Source organism: Beta vulgaris, chromosome 4 (genome assembly GCF_026745355.1).
Source record: "Beta vulgaris subsp. vulgaris cultivar EL10 chromosome 4, EL10.2, whole genome shotgun sequence".
In the NCBI taxonomy this organism is placed as follows: Eukaryota; Viridiplantae; Streptophyta; class Magnoliopsida; order Caryophyllales; family Amaranthaceae; genus Beta; species Beta vulgaris.
This window is the reverse complement of record NC_079205.1, coordinates 53,905,630-53,930,377: the sequence shown is the minus strand read 5'-3', so window position 1 is coordinate 53,930,377 and position 24,748 is coordinate 53,905,630. Positions and strand designations below refer to the sequence as shown.

Below are 24,748 nucleotides of genomic sequence, written 5' to 3'. Positions count from 1 at the left end.
GACGGGCGGTTTAAATGTTGCGCAATTCTCCTGCTTGCAAATGTTCCAGTATATAAAATGTCAAATTGAGCTGTGAAACATCAATAGTCGGCAAAAATTTACATAACTGAATTAAGATTTTTTTCAATAGAATCATATCTATTACTATATTGGCACATGGAATTACCGAGTTTCTTTTTTTTTTTTTGTAATTTTCCTGTGAGAGTTTCATTTGTAATTACTCGTACCTTCACAGTAATCTAAAAAAAGAAACACAATTTACAACATAATCAGCCAACAATTTCAATCACGGGCTTGCGAACCTCCCCTACTCGATTTTTAGCACTTTGATTGCACCATAGCTCAAATTGAAGCAGATGAAGGACAAGGTTGATTCTTACTTGTGTTGGAAGATAAGCATGCCATGCGAGTCCAAAGAAAAGGTTGCCTTTTTCTCTTATGCCTCTTTATTCTAGTTCTGTGCAGGAGCAGTGGAAAGTTGCCCTTTTTGATCTATAGACATAGCAGCTTCAGCAATGCTGGCAGGAGCAGTCTCCACAATAGGGATTGTGGGTTTAACTGGATGTCTTGTTCGTTGCCTCACCTTCATCATAAGCCCATTTGTTGTGTGGATGGTTGCTCCTGTGGTCATCTTCACCTGCAAACACATGGATCAGAAAACTACTCATATTATCCAGCCACTAGTTTAATTCACGCCAGAGGGAAAACTTTTACACTGATCACTTTTAGCCACACAAAGGTCGGAATGATGTTTCAAGGTTCGAACTAGTAAGGGACTTACATCGAGGGAACAGTGTCCCAACCCAAATTTTCTATTAAAACAAAGGTTTTAGCTACCTTTTCTATGAGCCACAAAAAATAGAAGAAATGTCTTGATTGTTGATTTTGCAACCTCAATTGACCCAAAACCTAAAAGTTACATCTGAAATTAAAATCTTTAGTCTGCCAATGATTAGAAGCCAGGACTAAGACTAAACATCCTGGAGACATTCTATACCTTACCTAGAATGATTTCAAAGGTCAGTTAATCAGTCAAAATGAACCTGTTTTAATATGTAGGTAAAATAAAGATGCCTTACAGGTGGAGCTTCGGGATCCAGCTCAAAGTCAAATCGTTGAACAAGCATGGCTAGTGCTACTACATTCTGCACAAGCGAGAGCAATTCATTATGGGTCAAATTTGATCTTAACTGAGTGAAATTGAACAGCCTTTTGTCAGGGTCATTACCTCGTAAGAAGCAAACATGTCTCCTATACACTTCCGCTGACCTCCACCAAATGGCAGATATCTTAAATCGCAAACGAAAAAAGGATTAGCCAAGTGACAAGATGAACTTTGCTTCTCAGAGGTCAGTGAACATACAGAAAAGATACCTGAAGCTTTGGTTAGTCTCATTTGGTGCAGGCCCGTCCAGTGGCCACCTTTCAGGATTGAATTTGTCTGCATCCTCCCAAAGACTTGGGCTACGATGAAGGTTCCAAATGGATATGAAAATATCTTCACCTCTGTGAAGAGAAGAAATATATTCTTATAATTTTTCATACCAAGTCGTCCAGAGAAGCAAACAAACCCAGAAAATTATAATGTTAAATTTTACTCCAACAGTTTCTGATGTTTATTTCATCGAAGATATTCCACACACAGTTTCGGAACAAGTCTGGTTCAGATAAACAGTATATAGGTGCTTGGACATTGGAAGCAGCTTGCCCCTTGAGCCAACTACACATGAAGAGTCTATATCTAAGTGGAACTGATAAGTGAAGCAAGTAAACTCCCAGATGATTCCGAAGGAAAATGTTCAACTTTGTTCCATCTCTAACTTAAATCCTCAATGAATTTACAGTTCAACAATTCACAAAAAATTCCAATGAATTCCCTTGATCAAGTGATATTATAATTTCAAAGAATGAACTCAAAATTATATAAAAAGGAATCTTACTTTCTGATTGGGTATGGTCCAAGCGTGTCCTCTTCAATAGAACGACGAATTAAGACAGGTGGTTGTGGGTAAAGCCTCAAAGACTGAAGGCAATATACAACAAAACATAAGGTAATGAAACCAAAGACAATTAAAGAATAAAGAGAAGTACTCTTACTTCGCTTATCACTCGACCTGTGTATTTAAGGTTCTTTAAATCTTGAATTGTTGGAAACCTATCTCCCAAAACTGTATCAACCTAATCAAGGTGCACATTCGCATAGCTATAAGTAGCTGCAATACTTTGAAGGAAATATGGAAATACGCAGTACTTTGAAGGAAATATGCAATACTTTGGGTATGGTCTAAAACCCGGAAGATTTGTAACTAAAGCTCCCTAGAAGATAATTCAAGTTACCTCATTTTGAAGCTTTGACATTACTCCTGGGTTCTGTAGGGAATAAGTGAAATATTGTTACATTCAGGAAAGCTTGCAGATCATACACATCAAGCAGCAAAAATTGTAGACAGTAACAAGCAGCAAGCTAGTTTAATTCAAGATTCGCTGCAGGTATATTTGACCATTTGGGTACAAGAATCAGTTTACAATTTACATTCTCCAAATTATGTCTTTGCTAAGAGACAGGGAAACCCAAGGAGAAATCATACAGAAGACAGTCTGCAACTGAAACAAATGTACGAGATAGTATATCAAATGAAGTGGGCACTGTGATAACAGAGATTGATAGCTAAAAACCTGAGAGAGGAGATAGAAAGTCCATGTTAGTACTGCTGCAGATGTTTCATGACCAGCAATTAGGAGTGTCATTAAGTCATCACGAAGTTGCTTGCTAGAAACCTACATAGAGGACAAAAAAGGCTTTATTCAATTGGCCTAGAGAGAAACAATCCCACGATACATAAAAATTTCCTTACATCATCTCCTGATGCCAAAAGAAAATGTAGAATACTAGGGTCTTGTTCATTCATATATTCCTCGTGGAATTGCAGCTCCTCCTCTTCTACCATCCTCTGCATGTATATTTGTGAAGAAATACTTAGCAACCACTATTAAATTACATAAAGCACAGACGTAAAAAGCATGCAGCATTTACCTTGCAGATTGCTATCAGATCATCAAGTGTATCATTGATCAACTTGAGTGCTGCATTCACTTTTTTCAGTCTAGGGGATACATCCTTCCATATGGGTATTTCCCAGACAGGTATTGGTGCAGTACTTCGGTTTTCTGCCTCTCTCAAAACAGTATAAACAGCCTGGTCTAGAGAATGATATGAGGCTATATAATCTAAAGTGAGAAGGTCAGGCTTTTTTAGATTTAGAAGGTGCTCAACATACCTCAACAATTCCAGTATCGTTGGACAAAGAATCAAAATCATAATTAAACACTGCTTTTCCAATAATATCTAGTGTTAGATGTGAAAAAAGTGATTCCATTTCTACTGCTTGTCCAGTTGATGCGGCGGTGTCTAGCTTTTTGCAAACCCTATCAGTAGCTTGGCTAAAGAGGTCGATCATTTTAGTCACAAACTGAAAAAGGAAAAGCAGCGTCAAGTCTTACAAGCCACCGCATCTACTTTAGAGAAACATGTCAATGTCAAGTTGCATTTAGAAGGAGAAAATAACACTCATATCAATGCGGAAAGAGATCTGTCCCAAAAAAGAAAAATAACTAGAGTAAGAGATGATCCTGATGTTGTCGACAATACTACCTTCTGATGTAATGCAGGGACTATAGCACGTCTCCGGATGCGCCAAATCTCCCCATCAGCAGGGATGAGTCCCTTCCCCATCACAAAATCTAGAATTTCTGCCAAGATACCCTGATCAAGGAATCAGAATCAAAATAGGTCTAAAGAGTATTGCATCTCATGTGTAATGATGGCTAAAGAAAGCAAGAAATGCAACAATAGTCAAATTCCATACCTTAGAGTAAGCCTTAGAGTTGTCCTTCAAGATATGCTTTACGATTGTAGGATCAGAAACAATAAGAAACGCCTGCAATGATAACAAAATGATGATATGGACATAATATATGTGCCGATACATCTCATTCATGCAAAATTGTAGATCAATTTAAAAAGAATCAAAACCAACCTTTGGCCCAAAAACCAGCCTGAATATTCCACCATAAGTGAGATAGAGCTCATACAAAGGCAAAAAGAAGGCCTCGCTCTGAATAGCTGCTATTTGTCCTTTTGCTACGGGAATCTGAGAATATTTCTCATATTCTTCAAAAGGTCTGAATGCAAAATCCAGAAATGGTGTAGGAATTCCTATTTTTGACAGATTGTTCCTCAATTTCATAGGAAGGCTGTAGCAAAGAGAAAGCAAAGCAAGTTATGAGGTCAACTACATAGTCTAATTTACCTACAAGATCAAACTGGTATTTTATAAATAATCAGCATTGGCAGCAGCGTAAACGAAAAGGAAAAAAAAAAAACTATTCTTTTCATAGTCATACTTTATAAAATCGCCAAAGGTATCAAAAGAAGAAGAAATAGAAACATAAATCTCAAGTGGAGGACTTCTTTGTTGAGAAAACCTTCCTAGTTTTATATTACTTGTTGAAAAGACTATCAAAAAGCATGCTACTTAGAAATTTTAAAAAGCACATGAGGAAGTTGGCATTCTCATACAGCAAATAGAAAATTAAGAGGAGATTTAGCAACAAGGAGAATCAGATTGTATTGTTAGATAAGAATGACCTAGCTCAATATAACTTGCCCACTTTCAAGATGTGGGTCTGTCCAAGGATGGATATTTCTCTCTACTACATATAATTCACTACATCACACCTTGCTTGCCCTCCACTATAGTTTTAAACCTCTAACTAACTCCCTCGTGATAACCCACACTACTCTTCCCTTGTATCTGTAACAAAATTAGCTTCATTACTTGGCAGCCCCGGGCCACCTCCTTGAATCTTGCGTAAGAAATAGGACGGGTGGTGTAGGCTGGTTCTTTGCATGACACCATATCCAAATTGCCACCTCGTTCTCAGAGTGGAAAACAAGAAAAGGTTGATCCAGACATTGTAGTCTTTCCAAGTAGCTTCAGATTCAGATGGTACCCTTTACCCGGTCAGTACTTCCACCTCCATGGTCTCACCCTCCGCATTTACTGACCACAAGTATGGGCTCTGGTTCAGCTTCTAGGACAAAGTCAGATATTGCCAGCCACAGGAGCTCTTCTTACAGCAGTCTTTGATTGTATCATCTAAAACGGTGCATAGTATCTAGCACAAAAAGTTTGTCAAAAAGGTCTCCTTGCCAAGAAATGTTGTCTACAGGGCTGCAGCTTGATGTAGACCATATCCGCCACTTTATACTGTCACTCTCTTCTCTTTAGTATTCTTAGACCTTAATCCTTGGCTGAGCTCTTACCAAATCAGCCTTAAGATCATCCAGCACAAATATCTGTCTTCACCAACTGCTCCACCAAGGGTAGATACAGCAACACTTCGCTTCTCAAATCGAAGTGTGAAGGGTCCCTTCCACACAGTGCCTCGACAATGTGTTGCAACTTGCAACTTGCAACTTGCAACATGGGTGGAAGTATTCTACCAATTTTCAGCCCATGAAAGCTAAATTTCCCATGCTCTTGGCTTTCCATCGATAAAGCACCTCAGGAAGATTCCAGTACTATTATTCACCACCGCGTCTGGCCATTCGACTGGCGGTGGTAACTGGTATGCTGTACTTCTATTAAGACTAGTTATCTGAAGCCTAGACAATTCTTTCCAAAACACGCTCATGCAAACCTTGTCCCTGTCTGAGCCAATAGAAAATGGGAAACCATGAAATCTACTCTTTCTCCGTGAACACAGTGGCTAATGTGTGTGAAGTAAATGGGTATTTCAATCTTAAGAAGTGCGCCTATTGATGGGGAGTCTATTAGCTATTTCACTACCAGTCTACCACCATCACATCTGTTAAAAATTCAACCTCTCAGAGAAAGAAAAAGAATAAGAAATGAAGAAGATAATAAGAGAAAAATTAGGCAATACTAGAGAAATTAGTTTGTATTGATAGATTGAATGATCTCAACTCACTTGTAACATTTCCACTTTCAAGAAGAGGATTCTCTCTAGGGACGAGTTTCTCTCCCTACTATTTAGAATGATCCCCTTTACATGCTTCCCTCATTTTTGTTACACTCAATTTGCTTGCTCTTGATTACAGCTTTATTTAACTTCCTAGTAATTCCACATAGCACCCCTTCCATGAAATCTGTAACAAACTATGCAACATGCTAGTATTCTCAGTCACTACTCACAAAAAAAATACTATACATAGTGAGTTATTAAGAATGTATTGTGTGTTTCTGATAATTAGACACCCCACTTAATAAAGCATATCCAAATACAATTGAATGCATTGTTTAAAAGATATTGGAACACCTTTCCACTACAAATAGAATTCCCATTCCACGGCACAACGAACCCCAGCTAATTGAAAGTGATTGCACAGCACCCCCACGAAATGTTTTGTTTGTAAAGGCAAAACATCCTTTTTGTACACATTAGTGAAAACATAATTGATACTGCCATCACCACTATGGCCTTCACAACTCTAACTTTACGTCCGATGTGATTCATACTATGCATCAAAAACAACCTTCATTGTACTAAATTATTGATTAGATTTCTCCCATAGCTCTAGCCTCTAAGGAGATGTTTTACCATAGTCCATATACAGTACATAGCAACCAGAACTAATCGAACAAGTACAACAAACATCTCCATAAATTATTCTAAAATGCAACAATTAACAGTCAAAAACACCTCAAAAAAAGTTCTGAAAACCTACATTTCCACAATGTATGAACAAAAACCCAGTAACAACAATTTAAAGATAAAGACAGTAAAATTAGTGGGTGATTAATCATTAGTTCATTACCTTGATTGTTTAACTGTGAATTCCCCAGAAGCAATCCGAGCAGACAATTCTGCGCGCCTTTTCTCCTCAAGAAGCTCATCAATGCTCTTCACTCCATCATCATTCGGGTCGGGTCCAGACCCATTTAAGGAAGAACAAGTAATCAAGCTCCATTTACATCCACCTGCAATAATTTCAGGAAAAAATAAAACCCACAAGACAAAATTCATTTTTAAGACTCAACAACGAAATTCAGGGGTAAATTGAGCAGAAAAAAAAATCAATTTTTTTGTAAAAGAAAAGAAAATTGTTTTACCATATAGTGAGTTAGATGAATATGAAGGAGTTGAGAATTTGATGGAGTTGAAACGAAGCGTTTTGAGTTGAAGATTGAGAGGATTGGGTGAGAAAGAAAGGGGTTGGAGAGCTGATACGTGGGGAGCCATGGAACTTGAGAGCAAACAACAACAAAGAAATGTACTCCATTAATAAAGGGCTTTGCTAAACACCGTCCTAGAATTTCATAGTAACGCCCTAAATACGATATTTTTATACCGTATTTATATACTTGTATTTTTTCTCTCTCCTCCCCTTGACTCACTTCCTATTTTTTTCAGATTTTTTACCCTTCTTCCTCCCCTTTCTCTCCCATCTTCTTCCACCAACCACTATACACCGGTGCCACCACACAACCACCTCCGCACCACCGCGGGAACACGACTGCACCACCACCACCGGAACACCTACCCCGACATACCACCACCGCATACTCCACCATCACCCCCTCTGTTTTATTTTTCAATTTACGGTGATTTTTTTTTAAAAAAAATTAAGGGGCGTCCACCATGGACGCCCCACCACCGGTGGAGGCGCCCATGGCAGGCGCTCCACCACATGGTGAGGCGTCTGCCATGGGCGCCTCCACCGGTGGTGGGGCGTCCATGGTGGACGCCTCCCTTAATTTTTTTTAAAAAAATTCAAAAAAAGGAGGCGTCCACCATGGACGCCCCACCACCGGTGGAGGCGCCCATGGCAGGCGCCTCACCATGTGGTGGAGCGCCTGCCATGGGCGCCTCCACCGGTGGTGGCGCGTCCATGGTGGACGCCTACCTATATTTTTTTAAAAAAAATTTAGAATAGGAATAAAACAGAGGAGAAGATTGTGTGGTGCTGTGTCGGTGGTGCTGGTGATGCCATTGCGCTGATGAGTGCTCTTGTTATGCCGTAAGTTTTCTAATTATAATTAAGTAATAATTACCCAATGTATATCTTCTTCGCATAGCATGGAATTCAATATATGAAGCAGTAGGGCTATTTGGCTAACTTTTGGTTAGATAAATAAGCTTGCACTTGATTCAGTTAAAATCAATCGAGCGTATAGATGTATGAACTCATAATGGAATAGTTTTAATTGTTACATGTACGAACAATTTCTCACCAAAAAGTATTCCTTGTTAAATTTGATAAGCATTGCTAATTTTTGACAACTTTTGACAGGCACAACCTCTTTCTCCATTCAAGTTTTGTGGCGACGGAGGTGCGGCGGTGGTGGTGCGGCGGTGGAGGTGCGGCAGCAGTTGTGAGCTTTGTCAACTTGTTTGTTTTTTTTTTTTTCCTTTTTTTTTAAAAAAAAAACATTATAAGAGGTGGTAGTGTTGGTGGTGGTGGAGGGGCATGAAGGTGATGGTGTGGAAGGAGGGGAAGTGAGGAAAGAGAAAATGATAAAAAGAAATGAAAAATACAAAAATACAGTATTTTATACAAATACAGGGCGTTACCAGGAAATTTTAGGGCGTGATTTAGCAAATGAGTTAATAAAGTGGATTGTTTTGGATATTTTTGTACAAATTGTGTTTGGATTAGTGTAGGTAATGGTTTCCAAGAAAGCTCAACTTTTAATGTGGATTTCTTTAGTTTTTGGCAATTAACAATTCATCATGTGCCATTTGGGTTAATGAGTGGTTTATATTGATTCTTTGTGTTTTGTTATTTGAGACTTGTTAATGGAATTGAACCGAACTGATTGCAACTGAATTGAATTGATTGTAATTGAATTGAATTGAATTGAACTGAATTGAACTGGACTGGACTGAATTAAATTATAAGTAATAGAAATGATAATTGGAGATTAACTGAACTGGATTAAATTGAATTGAACTGAACTGAAAATAAAAAGGGGAGAACAGACCTTGAGTATTAATTGTTTATTAATTTATATGATATTTTTTTAGGGAAAATTTATATCTTATTTGATGAGATGTAATTATGCGAATTAGATAATAGGAGAAATATTTTACCGTCAAATTTTGGCTCTACTATTACCATATTCCGTGATTTCAACCATCAAGAGCAAAAAATTAGAAAGTATTAAATAGCATTTTCAATATGTTATTTTTTTTGATGAAAAAAGGATAGGGAATTTTATTAAGAGTTAGTCGTGCGTGGACCTGATCCACGATAATATTATTGTGGACCAAAGCCACTTATTAACATAATGACCCTTTTTTTTTTCTATATACTAACCTTATATAATTACTATCTATCATAGTGACTTTTTTTTATATTTAAATATAGTCCATTTTTCTCACATTAGTTTATCATAATGAAACTTTTACTTTGTGACATAGTGACCTTTTTTTTTTTTTTCACATAGTCAAACTTAACAATCTATATTTACTCATATTTTTTATATATATTTTTTATATAGTGACCTTTTTTCATAAATCACATGAATTAGCATTAGATCCATACTGATTTAATGTAGACCAAATTTATATAAATTTTTTACTTTTATTAATACATATCAAAGTTCCGCCAAAGAAATCAAACTTGGGGAATTAAATTTGTACACAATACACACTAATTACGAATTCACTATTCATCTAGCTACTAAAATGTGCTATGGTACAGTTTTTCACCCCGCCTAACATGACACAGAAGAAAATAATCAACTCAACACTAGGGATGGCAATGAGTCCTGGACCCGACCCAGACCCGCTTGGACCTAATCCATTTATAAGGGTCTGGGTCCAGAAATTTAAGACTCAATGGGTCTGGGTCCCGAGGAGTATGGTCGGGACTGGGTCCGGGTCCACATATGCTAGACCCAGACCCGCCCCGCGGACGCATTTACATATTAGAAGTTTTTTTTTAACCTAAACTCTAAAATTTTTATGAGTTGTGATTTTGTGAACTCGTCAGTGTTGTAACTCCACTAAGACATGTAACTTTATACGTTGTAACATTTTAATATTTTATGAGTTAATTCTTAAAATTTTATTTAGAGAATGTTTTAACCATGGATACAAGAACCTATATATATTAGGCTGAAAATTTTTAATTACATATATTCAAAAATATGATGAAAACTTAAAACTAAGAAGGACTCATTTAGGACCCATGGACTCGCTAGACCCAGCGAATCTGGGTATGGGTCTGAAAAATCTGAACCCAACGGATCTGAGGCGGGTCTGTGCCTGTGAAAACTGAATGGGTCTTGATCTGGGTCCAGTTGAACCCAACACAGACCCTCCCCAATGCCATCCCTACCCAACACACGTTTGTTTAATGCCATCAAGGAAAAGAAACAAAGAAGAGTCTCCGATATTGGATTTGCCATTTAGCCACTAGATAGCATTGTCGATACGTTATATTTGGTACAAATTATCCTCTTTTTAGCAAATAACATAGAGTAATGTCCATAGACATAATTTAATCAACATTGTCTCTCAAAAAAATGAATGTATGTGAGCATCAATACTAGCTGCTTAGCTAAAAGCTTCAAAACCACCAGATCACAAACTCACAATATCATATATTAGTATGACCACTTTAATAGCAAAATTAGTCATAACAAAGTATTAATAAAAAAAATGGAGAAAAGTCATGTTCATAATTTTAAACTTTTTCTTAAACTTTATTTTAGTACCAACAATTATATCGCAACTCTCTTAGGCTCCGTTTGGTAGGGCGTAAAACATTTTCAGTGTAAAATGATTTTCATGGAAAACAATTTATAATGGAAAACACAATTCCAAAATTAGTTTTCCGTTGTTTGGTTTCATGTAAGGAAAATGATGAAATGAAAGGAAAATGAAAGGGAAAGTAAGGAGGTAGTGAGAAAAGTGTACAAGAGAGATAAGGAAAACAATTTTCCCTTCATTTTGAAAGGAAAATGGTTTTCCATCATTGGGAGAGTAATTTTACCCCAAGGGAAAATGATTTTACACTCTTTTACCAACCAAACAATGTAAAACTGAAAATGAAGGAAAACTGTTTTCCGGGAAAACGTTTTACGCCCTACCAAACGGGGCCTTAATCCACTCATACATACAATCATGTGACAAGTATTCACTAATAAAAAAAATTCTACCATCTTTATTACCCAATTGTTTTTTAGTCATAAAACTTTTGGCGACAAGATAAATCAAGTTCTAGTTCAATGTAAAATTCATCGTTTCAAGAATTTTGTATAGCTGAAAAATTTAAAGTACTTCCTCCGTTTTCTTTACTTACAATACTTTTCTAAAAGGGAAATAATTAATTACTTGCAATATTTTTTACTTTTGTTTTTCCTTTTTCTCTATCTCTCTCCAATCACATGAGCCCTCTTTTTTTTTTCCTCTAGCCTACCCAAATTTTACATTAGAGTTGATTAAAAAAAAGTGTTACAAGTAAAAAAAATGGAAGAAGTATTTAAATTTCGAACTAGTTAAGTTATAAATATCTTGCTAATATATGATAGAAGAAAGGATAGGGACACAAGAAGTCCCATCAAATGGATCGAAAAAGCTTTGATTATTTAACTTTTATGTATTAAATGTAATTTAAAAAGATAAAAAGTTCTAAAATAAAATATCAAATGATAATTAAATAGATTGATGATCTCAAACAATATGTAGTTGATTCATCTTAAAAAGTGTGTATGTCTTAATAATTTATTTTTTAAAATAAGGAAACGAGATTGCTTTAATTCATAAATAGAAATATTCATTTGTCCAAATTAAATATTGGTAGATCCATGCAACTTCTTATATTCACATCATTTCTTCCATATATAAATTATAAATTATAAATTATAAATTAGACCCACTTTTTAAAGAAAGTATATTAAACCCATTACCCACTTTACCAATAATCTACCTGATTTCTTTCTCACTCAACATGATAAAACACAAAGCTTATCTTTTTGAGATGGTGCAATATCTCACTATAAATATAATCTCTTGCACAATCCACAATAGTTTTCCTTGTATTGTAAAAAGTTTCTTTTACTTCCTCCGTTTCAAAATAGATGGGACATTGTCTATTTTGGGGTGTTTCAAAATAGATGATACATTGTTATTTTTTTCCTTATTTAGTAACTTTTGCCTTATAATTTTACCATTTTACCCTTACTAACTTGTGTTATGTACATTAATCTACCTCTAATAATCTGATTAATCCTAACCTAAAACTAACAATTCCCACCATTTTTTATGCCCCCCACCCCTTTCTCATAGCCACCACCCATCTCTCTCTCCTCAACTCAACCCACCCCTTTCTCTTAGCCACCACCCATCTCTCTCTCTCCTCAACTCAACCCACCCCTCTCTCTTAGCCACCACCCTTCTCTCTCCTCTCTGAGACCACCACCGTCACTACTAACCCGACACTACCACCAACTCGACACCAGATGCGACCCAACGCCACCACTACCACCTCGACCTTGCCACCGCCTTCTTTCCCTTTCTTCCCCTCCTTCTCCTTCATCTCCCTCCCAAACACATTCGCCGGCAAATTCTCAACCGATCCTCCAATCACCATATGACCACCACCAACAACAACACCACCACCACGACGTTGTTGTTGTTGTTCCTCCATTGTCGGCCGCGAAACTCCGATAAATGTTAGGGTTAGGGCCGCGAAACTCGGATTTGTTTTCGGTAAAGTAAGATGAGAAAGGGTATTGTTTTTCGCCATTGTTGTTGTTGTTGTTGTTGTTAGAAGAAGAGGAAAAGAGGAGAGAGAAAGTGATGTTGGAGGAGGTTGTTTTTGAGTTTTTCGGGTGGTGGTGGTTGTTTTTGAGTGGTGGTGGTTGTTTTTGAGTTTTTCAGGTGGTGGTTGTTTTTAAGTTTTTCGGTAGTGATGGTGGTGACCGGTGGTGGAGGTGTTGTGGTGGATGGCCGGTGGGCGAGTTTGGGGGAGGGTGGTTTTCCGGTGGGCAGGTAGGGAGGGTGGTTTCCGGTGGGCAGGTTTGGGGGAGAGGTTTCTCCCTCCTTTTCACATGGGACCACTAGAATTAATTATACTACCTAAACATACTTATGAAATTTTGCCTAGGAGTCCGTTTTAATCACAATGTCCCATCTATTTTGAAACGGAGGAAGTATTAGATTGCCAAGCTTTTAAGACAACGAAAAAGAATCACAACAATAGTCAAAAGAGCTTTTCTAAACATCTAGCTAAGCTAAAATTAGCAAGCCTTTAGCATAGTCTAAGCTAAATTACACGAAACACAAAATGATTCTAGCAAAGCCTCATCTAAAAGTATGAACAAAATGATTCACCCTTTGGGCTATTTTGTTCACTTGACTTGTAACTTGTCATTTTACCAAATTATCCTTTTAGAATGGAGCTTTTAATCCAACTTTTCCTTTTTCTCACCGATTTCCATGCTGCCGGTTCACATCTTCTGTTAATGTCAAAACAAAGTTCTTAGACTAGTATGAACAAAGTTCTTACATGATGTTATTTGTGAAAAATAATTTCTTTTTAGAAAATATCTTATGCAACTGTTGTATATTTTACATGGCGTAACCAATTACCCTTAATCAATCACTTCCATTAGATATTACTTATTAGTATTACCATTTTTATGCATGTATTCATAAAACGACAATGATTAATGAATAGAATTCCCAATATATGCCCTTTCTTGTATTAATTCCCAGTATATATATACACACATAAAGTATTTAATCTCCCTAAAAAAAGTATTTTTGTATCCTACAACTTATGTATCTATCTATACAAATATATTAAAAAGCGTGCATAAACAAGAGACTGTGTCACGTGGCGCTCAATAAAAAAATTTACAAATTGCATAGTATTTTTGTATCCTACAACTCATCTATCTATCTATCTATACAAATATATTAAAAGGCGTGCATAAACAAGAAACTGTGTCACGTGGCGCTCAATAAAAAAATTTACAAATTTCATAGTATAGGGTTTGATCCCGAGACTTCAAATACATATACTAAAGTCTTAACCACTAAACTAAAGAGTATTTAGTGTTATTATTACAAAGTATTATATTAATAAATGTTTTTTTTGCCTGGGACGTAGCCCGTGCCTAATAACTAGTTTTAAATGGAAAAAGTGTGTCATAATTCTAAACAAAATGTAAAAAAGTGTCATAGTTGGAAAAGCTGAGATGTTTACCTTTTCTAAGCATTTCTTGGAAATTCCGGCAATGAGGGTCAATGGGTAAGCCCATTAATTCGTATGCAGTATGATAAACTGCATTTCTTGTAGGTCTGAAAGAAAAAACATATAGTCCATTGTAAAAATTCTTACTTATTTCTTTTCTTTTTTGCATGGTTTTTATGGTATAAGCTTATGAGAATTGGCGATATATATACCTAGGAATAGGAGCCGAAAAGATTGCATTGTTAGATGCTGAAGTTTCATCCTGGTAACTTGATAGGCTCACAAATAAATCATCTTCCCATGATAATTTTCTCTGCAAACAAAAAGTATGTAACAACTAAAATGTCACCAACTTAATGACTTATGCTTAATGACCTTTTGATTTGTTTGTTGGAAATGGATGACACATATAGTTACATTTTCCGTTTTCCAATGAAATATATGTTATCCGAATTCTTCATTTGTTTATATACCAACAAGGTTGAACTTTTTATTTATTAGAGAAGCTAATATAACGATAAGTCTGATTTTTTGGAAATATTGAATATGTATGACACTTGGACGTGTACCTATATCCAACACTAGTCTCGACTCCGAGTAATATAGACAAAGATCATAACTAAATATAAAACTAACCTTTTGAGCAGAAACGGGTGATCCTTCCACCTCAAAATGTGCCTGCTGAAATTTGAATATTTGATTATTAGTATTTATTACTTCTATTTAAGTATTGTTAGCAAGAAAACTGTTAAAGTAGGCACACTACTACTTTACTGCATCATAGTACATCAGTTTTGATATCATCAGCAGTTAGTGAGCACTACCTAGTATGCTGTAATCCCAAGGAGGATTTCTCTCTCTGGCGTCCGTGCCAATCATTAGCTTTTTTGTCATTTTGTGTTGCTGGCAATTGTGCCGTTATTTCAGCACTTTCCTAGGAAACTTCTGGTGGTTTTCTCTAGTCTATAAAAGACTAAGTTGTAAGCTGTTTACAGGAACATAGTTGAATGAATGAAAAGGAGAGAAGGTAGTGAAGAAAATTAATGTCTTGTTCTAAATGTTTTCATGGTATCAGAGCTTAGGCTCGAAAAATCACTACATCTCTCATGTTTTTCTGCTAAAAATCTTCCCTAAACACATCTAACCTACTCTCAAAATAGCTAGAAAGAAAAAATCTGTCATGACTAATACCACTATAGAGGTAACTAGTCCTCTTTATCTCCATCCATCAGATGGAAATAATTTTCTGGTAATAGAAAAACTACAAGGGTCTGCTAACTACAGATCTTGGAAGAGATCAATAGAGATTGGTCTTGCATCAAAAAGAAAACTAGGTTTTGTGACAGGAGTGGTAAGAAGAGATGATAAAGATGTTGTTAAAGGAGAAGCCTGGGATACATGTAACAGTATGATTATCTCTTGGATTCTGGGTTCTGTGAATGAATCCATTAAGAAGTCTGTAATGTTTGTGAGTAATGAACACCAGATATGGATGCAATTAGAGAAAAGATTCTCTCTCACAAATGGGTCAAGAAAATATAAACTGAACAAAGAATTATATGAAGCAAAACAGCAAGGTAAACAGGTGAGTGAGTATTACACTATGATGAAGTGTCACTGGGAGGAACTGGACTCTCTAAATACTCTACCTCCTATTACCACCGTGACAGCAGAGATAACAAGCTTCGTTGAAGCTCTTACTCAGCAGCAAGATGAACATAAGTTGTTCCAGTTCTTGAATGGACTTGATGAAGTCTATGGAACACAGAGAAGCAACATTCTCATGATGTCTCCTCTTCCAACAGTGGAAACTGCTTGTAGCTTTCTTGAACAAGAAGAAGCTCAGAGAGAGCTGTTGAGTCAAGTGAAAGAAGAAACAGAAACATTGGCTATGTTCAGTAAAGGGATAGGGGGAGCCTCTACTAGCACACCTTCCACTACTCAATGCACTGTGTGTAGTAAAACTGGACACACAAAGGAAAGTTGCTGGTTTGTAGTGGGGTTTCCCAAGAACAAAGCCAGAACTCAGGGACTTCCATACAACAAAGGGAAGGCAAAAATAATATTATGGTCAGCAAAAATGGAGTAAAGGGAAGCCATCTGGTGTGAAAGTAGCAGCAAATGTTCAAAATCAGAGTGACAACATGTCAATTTCAAGTAACAACACCACCATTACTGCTCAACAACTTGAACAGCTTCTCAGACTCTTGCCTACTCCATCTAAAGGTGAGGATACTGAAGATGAGATGGACATACATTACTCAGGTATGGTCTCATGTTACTTTGCTGATTCTGTAAACATGGATACATGGATTCTGGATTCTGGTGCCTCAGATCATATGACTGGGAATTTTGGTATATTAAAACATGTTGTGTCATGCAAAGATAACTCATTGATCAATTTACCTACTGGTCAGACTTCTAAAGTCACTCATACTGGTACTGTGATATTAGAAAGTAACATAAAGCTAAGAAATGTTCTGTACATTCCTACCTTTAAACAAAATCTTTTGTCTATGAACAAGTTGTGTGAAGATCTAAAATGTAAGGCAACATTCCTTGATGAATATTGACTGTGTGAATGAAGAAATAAAAGGTGTAGGAAAAAGTGCTAATGTCTTTACTATCTGATAAATGAGCCAGTTGAGAAAACTCTTTGTAGAATCAAAGAAGAAACCAGTAGTGTAATTCAAAGAAACAAGAAAAGGGTGGCTATGAATGCACAAAATTACACTGAATTTCCTAGTGTGATTAGTGATGTACCAAAGTTGAGCAAAGAAACACTATGGCATCATAGATTGGGGCATGCTCCAATGAAGAAACTTGCTATGATAGACTCTATTGATGTGAAGGGTGGATGTCAGGATGTTTGTATTACATGTCCTTTAGCAAAATTCACAAAGTTGCCTTTTAAAAGGAGTGAGTCAAGGGCAGGAGAGTTGTTAGAAATGGTACACATGGATACCTGGGGGCCTTACAAGGTGAACTATAAGGGAAAATATAGGTATTTTCTCACTTTGGTAGATGACTACTCAAGACTAACATGGGTGCATCTACTGAAATTGAAGTCTGATGCCTTTGGTGCCTTGGAAAATTTTGTCAATATGGCAAGGACACAGTTTGGGAAGAGCATAAAGGTCATAAGATCAGGTAATGCTTTAGAATTTGATGACAGTAAGTGTAGGCCATACTTTGAGAAGCTTGGGATAATTCACCAAACATCATGTCCTGATAGGCCTCAGCAAAATGGTAGAGTAGAGAGGAGACACAGGAATGTTCTTGAAATGGCAAGGGCCATAAGGTTTCAGAGTGGTCTTCCACTTCATTTCTAGGGTGACTGTGTGATGACATCAACCTATATTACTAACAGGTTGCCCAGTTCAGTTCATCAGGGAAAGAGCCCTTATGAAGTGTGCTATGGAAAGAAACCAAATTACAGCATGATGAAATGCTTTGGTTGCTTAGCTATGGCATATAATCCTGATAGAAGGAAAGATAAGTTTGGTGCAAGAGGTATACCTTGTATCTTTATTGGATACTCAATTACTCAGAAGGGGTACAAGCTTCATAATCTTGTTAGTGGAGTTCATTTGTGAGTAGGGATGTAAAGTTTCATGAAAATGTATATCCTATCACATCTTTCATACTACATCTCATAAGAAGGTGGACATTTGTGAGGCTCCTAAACAAAACATTGTATGGAGTGAGGTGAATGATGAAGAAACACAACAAGATAACACTGAGAGGGGTGATGGTGATGCAGAAATAGGTGAGATGGTGGATGTAGAAACTGATGTGGAAGTATCTCCAAGAAGATCCAGAAGAGAACACAAAGCTCCAACTTGGCATAGTGACTATGAAGTGAGAGCAAATCTTGTTCAAAAAGTGACTAACATTCAAGTCACTAAGCAGTACACATCACTCCTGAGTACAATAGAGAGAACACCTGATCCCAACTTCTTTAAAGAAGCAGTGAAACACAAGCAGTGGTTGAAAGCTATGAATGAAGAATTGGAGGCTCTAGAAAGCAAAACACATGGGAAATTACAGAGTTACCCACAGGGAAGCATGCCATTGGTTGCAAATGGATCTACACAGCCAAAATTGATCCACAAAGGCAAGACCTGAGGTACAAGTCTAGACTTGTTGTGCTGGGAAATAGACAACAATATGGATTGGACTATGGTGAAACATTTGCACCTGTTGCAAAATTGACTACAGTAAGGTCAATACTAGCTGTTGCAGCTATTCAAGGCTGGCATACACATCAAATGGATGTGAAAAAATGCCTTTTTGCATGGAGAACTTGAAGAAACTGTGTATATGAAGTTGCCACCAGGATACACAAGGCAAGGGTTCAGATTTAATGTTGATAAGCCAGGAGAAGCTGTGCCTACCACTGAAAGTAAGCTCAAGGTATGTAAGCTATTAAAATCACTGTATGGGCTTAAACAAGCACCCAGACAGTGGTTTACTAAGCTAAGTACTGTATTGAAGAGTAATGGATTTACTCAATCTAATGCTGATTACTCTCTGTTTGTGAAGCAAGAAGGATCTACATTTACAGCTATCTTAGCTTATGTAGATGATCTTATACTCATTGGAAACAACATGAGCAGTATTATTCAAGCAAAACAGTTTCTGAGCACTGAATTCAAAATGAAAGACCTAGGTGAGTTGAAATATTTCCTAGGTATTGAAGTTGATAGGAATGATCAAGGTATTTTCTTATCTCAAAGAAAATATGTTGCAGATCTTCTTGAAGATTATGGGCTAATGGACTGCAAACCCCTGAAATTGCCCATGGACACTCATGTGAAACTTCTTACAAGTTCAGGAGACTTACTACCTAATCCTGAGTTGTATCAAAGGCTGATAGGAAAGCTTATCTACCTGACCATCACAAGACCAGACATTGCATACACTGTGCATGTCTTGAGTCAATTCATGCATGCTCCCACTACAGTGCACTTTCAAGCTGCAAAAAGGGTACTTAGATACCTAGCTGGTTCAAGGGAACAAGGCATTCTTCTAGCCAGTAAATCTGCAGCAAAACTACAAGCTTACTGTGATAGTGACTGGGGAGGTTGTCCTAATACAAGAAGATCAACAACTGGCTTTTGTATCATGCTTGGGAACTCACCTCTCACATGGAAATCTAAGAAGCAATCTGTGGTGGCTAGGTCTACAGCAGAAGCAGAGTGTAGGGCTCTTGCCATGACTGTGTGTGAAGTCATTTGGATCAAACAACTTCTTAAAGATCTTGGGTTGAAAAATTTGAACACTACACCTATTTTTTGTGACAATCAGGCAGCATTAGCCATAGCTTCTAACCCAGTACACCATGAGAAGACCAAGCATGTAGGGATTGATTGTCACTTCATCAGGGATCAAGTGGGTTCAGGAGGTGTTCTTCCTACATATGTACCTAGTGCACAGCAGTTAGCTGATGTACTCACTAAAATCTTAACAACTGAGCAACATCAGGCTCTTCTATTCAAGCCGGGAGTTTTACAATCCTCTCCACTCTCAGCTTGAGGGGGAGTGTTAAAGTAGGCACACTACTACTTTACTGCATCATAGTACATCAGTACTGATATCATCAGCAGTTAGTGAGCACTACCTAGTATGCTGTAATCCCAAGGAGGATTTCTCTCTTTGGCGTCTGTGCCAATCATTAGCTTTTTTGTCATTTTGTGTTGCTAGCAATTGTGCCGTTATTTCAGCACTTTCCTAGGAAACTTCTGGTGGTTTTCTCTAGTCTATAAAAGACTAAGTTGTAAGCTGTTTACAGGATCATAGTTGAATGAATGAAAAGGAGAGAAGGTAGTGAAGAAAATTAATGTCTTGTTCTAAATGTTTTCAAAAACTTAAGCATGTATAACAATGAAATGATATGGAACCAACCGGAGAAAAGTTTGCAAACCGCCCTTGTAAATTCAGAGAAAGACAAGTCCCCATATTGCTTCGACTTCCCATTGACTGATTTGAATATGAAAATCCAGAAATTGCCTATAATTTAAAAGAATTAGAATTACCCAGTTTGAAAGATTCTAATTTGCATCAACTAAAAATAAAATTGCTAATGTCAAACAAATTGATTAGCATGTATTCTCTACTCTCTTCAGCCTTCACCTTCACAAAATAAGTTTTAAGGCTGATCAGGTTTAACCCGGGGGGAGACTAGGGTTGATCACGGATCAAGTCCAATTAATGTGTAAACATAAGGTGAAATAAGAGTTGAACAAAGTTCAGGTGAAAGGAATTCATGCAGACCTTGTTAAAGTCGTCTTAATGTGAAATGAGCGCATATGTCATTTATCATATTAATGGTCAAATGCATGTCTCGGAGAATTTGAAAAAATAAAAAAAAGCAATCTATAAGGGTATGGAGGGAATGGTATATATATTACTATACCTGGTGATTCAATTGCAAATTTGGTGGTCTTGAATCTATATATATGTTATTCAGTCCAGAAACTGAATTTAGCAAGTTCAGAGAGCTCGATCTTTGTCTGTTAAAGCAACAAAACATGATATTAGGCTAAATTAATAACTGTACTAAACTACCAATCATTATAACAAATAACAATATGAAGTAAATTTGAATTTACTGATTATATTGAGTAAACATATTACCCAAAGGCAGTTGGATTTTGCTGCAGAGTTCTCTGATTACACCATTGTTGATCACTAAATCGCGATTCGTTACTGTTGCTTCCTAGTGGCATTTGCTGCTGTACATGATTGAATTTATTTGTAAGATATTAATTAAACAGATGGTTAAAATTAACACCTCTAAACATAATTAGTCAGATTAAGAGGGGCTTACAGATATTTGATAGTAAGGGGCTTGTAGCTGCATAGGGATCTGAATTTGATGATAAGGCATTTGGAAGCTTGCTGATGAAGGTGGAAGCTCAAAATTCTGGGGAATCAAGTCTGAAGCAGGAAGATTATTATAACCATTATCAGTTCTAAATGTGTTGATCTCATTGTCTTGTGAAGTTTGATTAACTCCTGATGAATCACCATTCCTGCAACAATAAAAAGCATGCACAAACAAAATAAAGATAGAAGATCATCTAGAACTGAAATATAATAAAAATAATACTCCTTCCATTCCACAATAATCTTCTTATGCCGTTCTTACTTCTTATTGTAGCTCCAGATACCATGGAAAAAGGAAAAGTGGGATCCACGAGTCAGTATAAAGTGGGTCCCATAACGTGAGCCAACTAGAGGTAAGATGACGATTATTCGTGCTAATATATATACTCCCTCTATCTTTTTCTTAGTTGCTACATTTTGTCATTTTCGGGTGTTTTGATTTACTTGCTACATTTGCTAAATATTTCTACTTTTAGTATGTGTTACCCACATATTATTTACCTTTATACCTTATTTTTGTTTTCAGTACACAAAAAGACAACTATTTTATGCTTTACTGCTCTACTTTTCAATGATCTCCACATGTTTCCTTAGCAATTGTGCAAAAATAAATATAGCAACTAATAAAAGACGAGGGAGTAGAAACAAAGCTGAACAAGTAATAACATTATAGTATGAAACAAGCTTAAGAGTGAAGAACTTAGAGGAACAAATAGAGTATATTTTGAAAGAAATGCATAAAATTTTCATACTAGAAAAGTGTCTTACGAGTAGATATTAGTGTCAAGACCATCTCGGGAAAAACTGAACTGATGTTGTTGGAATGAAGAGCTGTTATTCTGCTTAGGTGACTGAGAGTAGAAAGTTTCCTGCCAAATTAAACAATGTTTATCAGTTCAAGTGTAGATTTCTACATGTATATCAAGCATCAACAAGGACTGTCTATGAAAAACTTCTGTTATTTATAGCTAACAGGTAAATATCTAACAAGATAAGCGCAACTTATGAGCTACGCAAAATAACTAAAGTTACTTTAAGATTCTTTTTATTTACTGTTAGGTATCTAACTGTTAGACGATAAACAGTGCAATTTTTTGTGCTACCAAAAATTTAAGTACCCTTATAGGAGACAAAGTTTCAGCAACATCCACGGCAGTTAAAAGACTGGAAAAGGATGTTCCAGCATGTTGAGGATGAGGACTAGGAGCCATTTGTAGCATTAAATTTTGCAATTGACATCCCTCCATCAACGTAACTTGGATGCTGCCATACACATCACATATGCATGCACAGGTATAAAATCTTGTTAGATCATACTACAAGCAATAGAGTACACATGCTCATCAAGATAATCAGGCAAACTAATTATGCAAGAATATACACTATTAAGAAGCTAATTAAGATGATCATTAGGTACCCTTTAGTTGTTGTTGAGTGGTGTTGGTTCTTGTCAGAATCTTCTTTTGGTTGGTGCTGAAACTCTTCCTGCTGAACTTCGTCTGAAGGTTTTGGTGATGAATTTTTTGCTCCAAACTTATAAATACATGCATGAAAGGGAACATTATAGTAAAAATATTAATCCATATTGATGAACCTAATTAAGTACTTTATATAGTTTTGGTGATGAGTTCAGATTAGAGCACATGTATATACCATGGAACCAGATGGTTGAGATGCTTCTCCGTCATGAACTTCTGCTGTTAGCTCTTTCTACTTGGCCAAAACACAAGAATCATTACTAAGATTGTCAATACACATGTAATAGAAACATTTTCATTGTTGTAACAATTAATATTGATTAATAGAATTTAATAATTTATCATCAAATTGTATAGATTATGCATATGGAGATATGATCATTGAACGAGAAAAATTTGAGGATTCCTATATGGTAAATATATATGTGACCTAAACTGCCAAGTTGTGGGTTATTCTCATATGAATAGTTACTTTTAGACTCTGTTTGGATAACAACATAGACGGGAAAGGAAGGGGAGGGAAAGAAAGAAAAAGAAATGGAGGTGAGAGGTAAAACTTCATATTCCCTCCAAAACTCGCCAGTGTTGGAGGGGCGGTGTTTATTAAAGAGGAAGAGAAATCGGATCTCTCCTCCTCCCTTCCCTTCCTCCCCCAACATCTTATCCAAACAAGGGAATTAGTTCCCTTTGCTAGCTTTCCTTTCTCCCCTCCTTTTCTCTTCAATTCCTCGCTCTTATCCAAACAAAGTGTTAATAATGATTGTGTGCCTACGTACGTAGTTACTAACAAGCTAAGTTTGAGCTCAATGTATTCATGATTAATTATCTCCCCAGGAATCCAGGATAATAAAGACTTTGGCTAGGGCGTTGAATGAAGGAAGAAATGAATTTCCTTAGGCAATTTACCATGCGTTTAGAATAATCATGTTATATAGTTGGTTATTTAGAAAGGGTTTTAGTATTAAACTACTACTTCTTTTTAATAGTTACACTTATATTTTTCACGCATGCTGATACACTACTTTGAGTCTTTATATCTCTAATTTTGTATTTGTAAAAAAAATCGATATTCTAAAAGTACATATCAAGACGAATCAAACAAGACTCTACATAACTATATTTTCTCTTAACCATAAGTCACAAATGATAGTGAAAGGAAAATTTGTTGATAGTGTCAAAAATTCAAAATTGAAAGTGTAACTATTAAAAAGGAACGGAGGTAGTATGTCTTAACATGAACCAAAACCGAAAAGATAGGAGGAATTGACACAGTGTCTTAGGTTTCTATGACAATAAGAATTGTTACTTCACACTACTATTGGGACGTGTACGAGGATTATTATATTGCTAGACATCAACCTAGATTGGTCGTTTGTTGGACTATTGTTATTACCATTTTTAAATGCTTACTGATTTTGCACCAATAACTATACTACCGGTTTAATGATGAAACTATATATGTTTACATTTTCTAGTTAGGAATCATCAATTTATTATGAGATAATCATTTACATAAACTAAATGACATATTTTACAGTGTGCATCTAAAAATATAGTCTTAAATAAACCACAAGGTATGCAAGATTATAGTAGGATACAAATTTTAATACAAAATGCGAGGTCATCATAATCTCTAGAGAAGCACATAAGAGCTAGTAATGTTCATATAAAGCACCTTTCTTTCTTGGACTTTGGCAAGTGTTTCCTCAAGAATTTCTTCAGAAAGGTTTGCTTCTTCGATTGTCATTATAGCTTTTTCTAAGGGTTCGTATATCCTGTAATTTACCCAAAATTTTAACATAAGTAATTTAGCTTAAGAACAAGTTGTACTTTTGAGCTTAAAATGAAAAATAATTGAAATACTCCCTTTGTCCCATTTATTTAATGAAAAAACTTTTATCATTTGATTAACCTTTTCAAGGTCAAACTATTCAAAAATTTTGACAATTTTGTAATGAAATCATAGTATTATCACTATTATGTGAGATTATGTTAGATCTGGTTGTAATATATTTTCAAAAGATAAACTTTTATAATTTTTTTTATAGCAAATCATTGAAGATACTCTTGGTCAAAGATGTAGACCGAAGATTTTGAAATTGAATTTTTATCGGTAGAACAAGACGAAGGGAGTAAGTCAAAAATG

At 36.2% G+C, this 24,748-nt stretch overlaps 2 protein-coding genes and 1 long non-coding RNA gene across 3 annotated transcripts; 1 reads left to right on the top strand and 2 right to left on the bottom strand.

The window, feature by feature from the left end:
• Positions 1 to 84: 84 nt before the first annotated feature.
• Positions 85 to 7,311, bottom strand: LOC104890782 (protein LUTEIN DEFICIENT 5, chloroplastic). The gene is made up of 16 exons (XM_010676372.4): positions 7,137 to 7,311; positions 6,842 to 7,004; positions 4,038 to 4,254; positions 3,867 to 3,938; positions 3,653 to 3,763; positions 3,279 to 3,470; positions 3,035 to 3,196; positions 2,856 to 2,951; positions 2,677 to 2,778; positions 2,338 to 2,370; positions 2,098 to 2,178; positions 1,941 to 2,023; positions 1,375 to 1,506; positions 1,229 to 1,289; positions 1,080 to 1,145; positions 85 to 637 (listed from the first exon to the last, which is right to left on the bottom strand). The coding sequence occupies exons 1-16, from the start codon at positions 7,264 to 7,266 to the stop codon at positions 452 to 454; spliced, it is 1,887 nt and encodes a 628-aa protein (XP_010674674.1). The 5' UTR covers positions 7,267 to 7,311; the 3' UTR covers positions 85 to 451.
• Positions 7,312 to 7,883: 572 nt separating this feature from the next.
• LOC130591004 (uncharacterized) lies at positions 7,884 to 8,775 on the top strand. Its single transcript, XR_008968883.1, has 2 exons — positions 7,884 to 8,044; positions 8,318 to 8,775. It is a non-coding gene; the product is annotated as an uncharacterized LOC130591004 (long non-coding RNA).
• A 4,593-nt stretch (positions 8,776 to 13,368) lies between these two features.
• On the bottom strand, positions 13,369 to 24,371 carry LOC104890884 (uncharacterized). Its single transcript, XM_048641863.2, has 13 exons — positions 24,278 to 24,371; positions 22,778 to 22,834; positions 22,542 to 22,657; positions 22,243 to 22,387; positions 21,893 to 21,993; positions 21,066 to 21,270; positions 20,873 to 20,970; positions 20,652 to 20,748; positions 20,141 to 20,245; positions 14,870 to 14,914; positions 14,446 to 14,546; positions 14,246 to 14,340; positions 13,369 to 13,493 (listed from the first exon to the last, which is right to left on the bottom strand). The coding sequence occupies exons 1-13, from the start codon at positions 24,347 to 24,349 to the stop codon at positions 13,462 to 13,464; spliced, it is 1,269 nt and encodes a 422-aa protein (XP_048497820.2). The 5' UTR covers positions 24,350 to 24,371; the 3' UTR covers positions 13,369 to 13,461.
• Between the last annotated feature and the right edge of the window lie 377 nt (positions 24,372 to 24,748).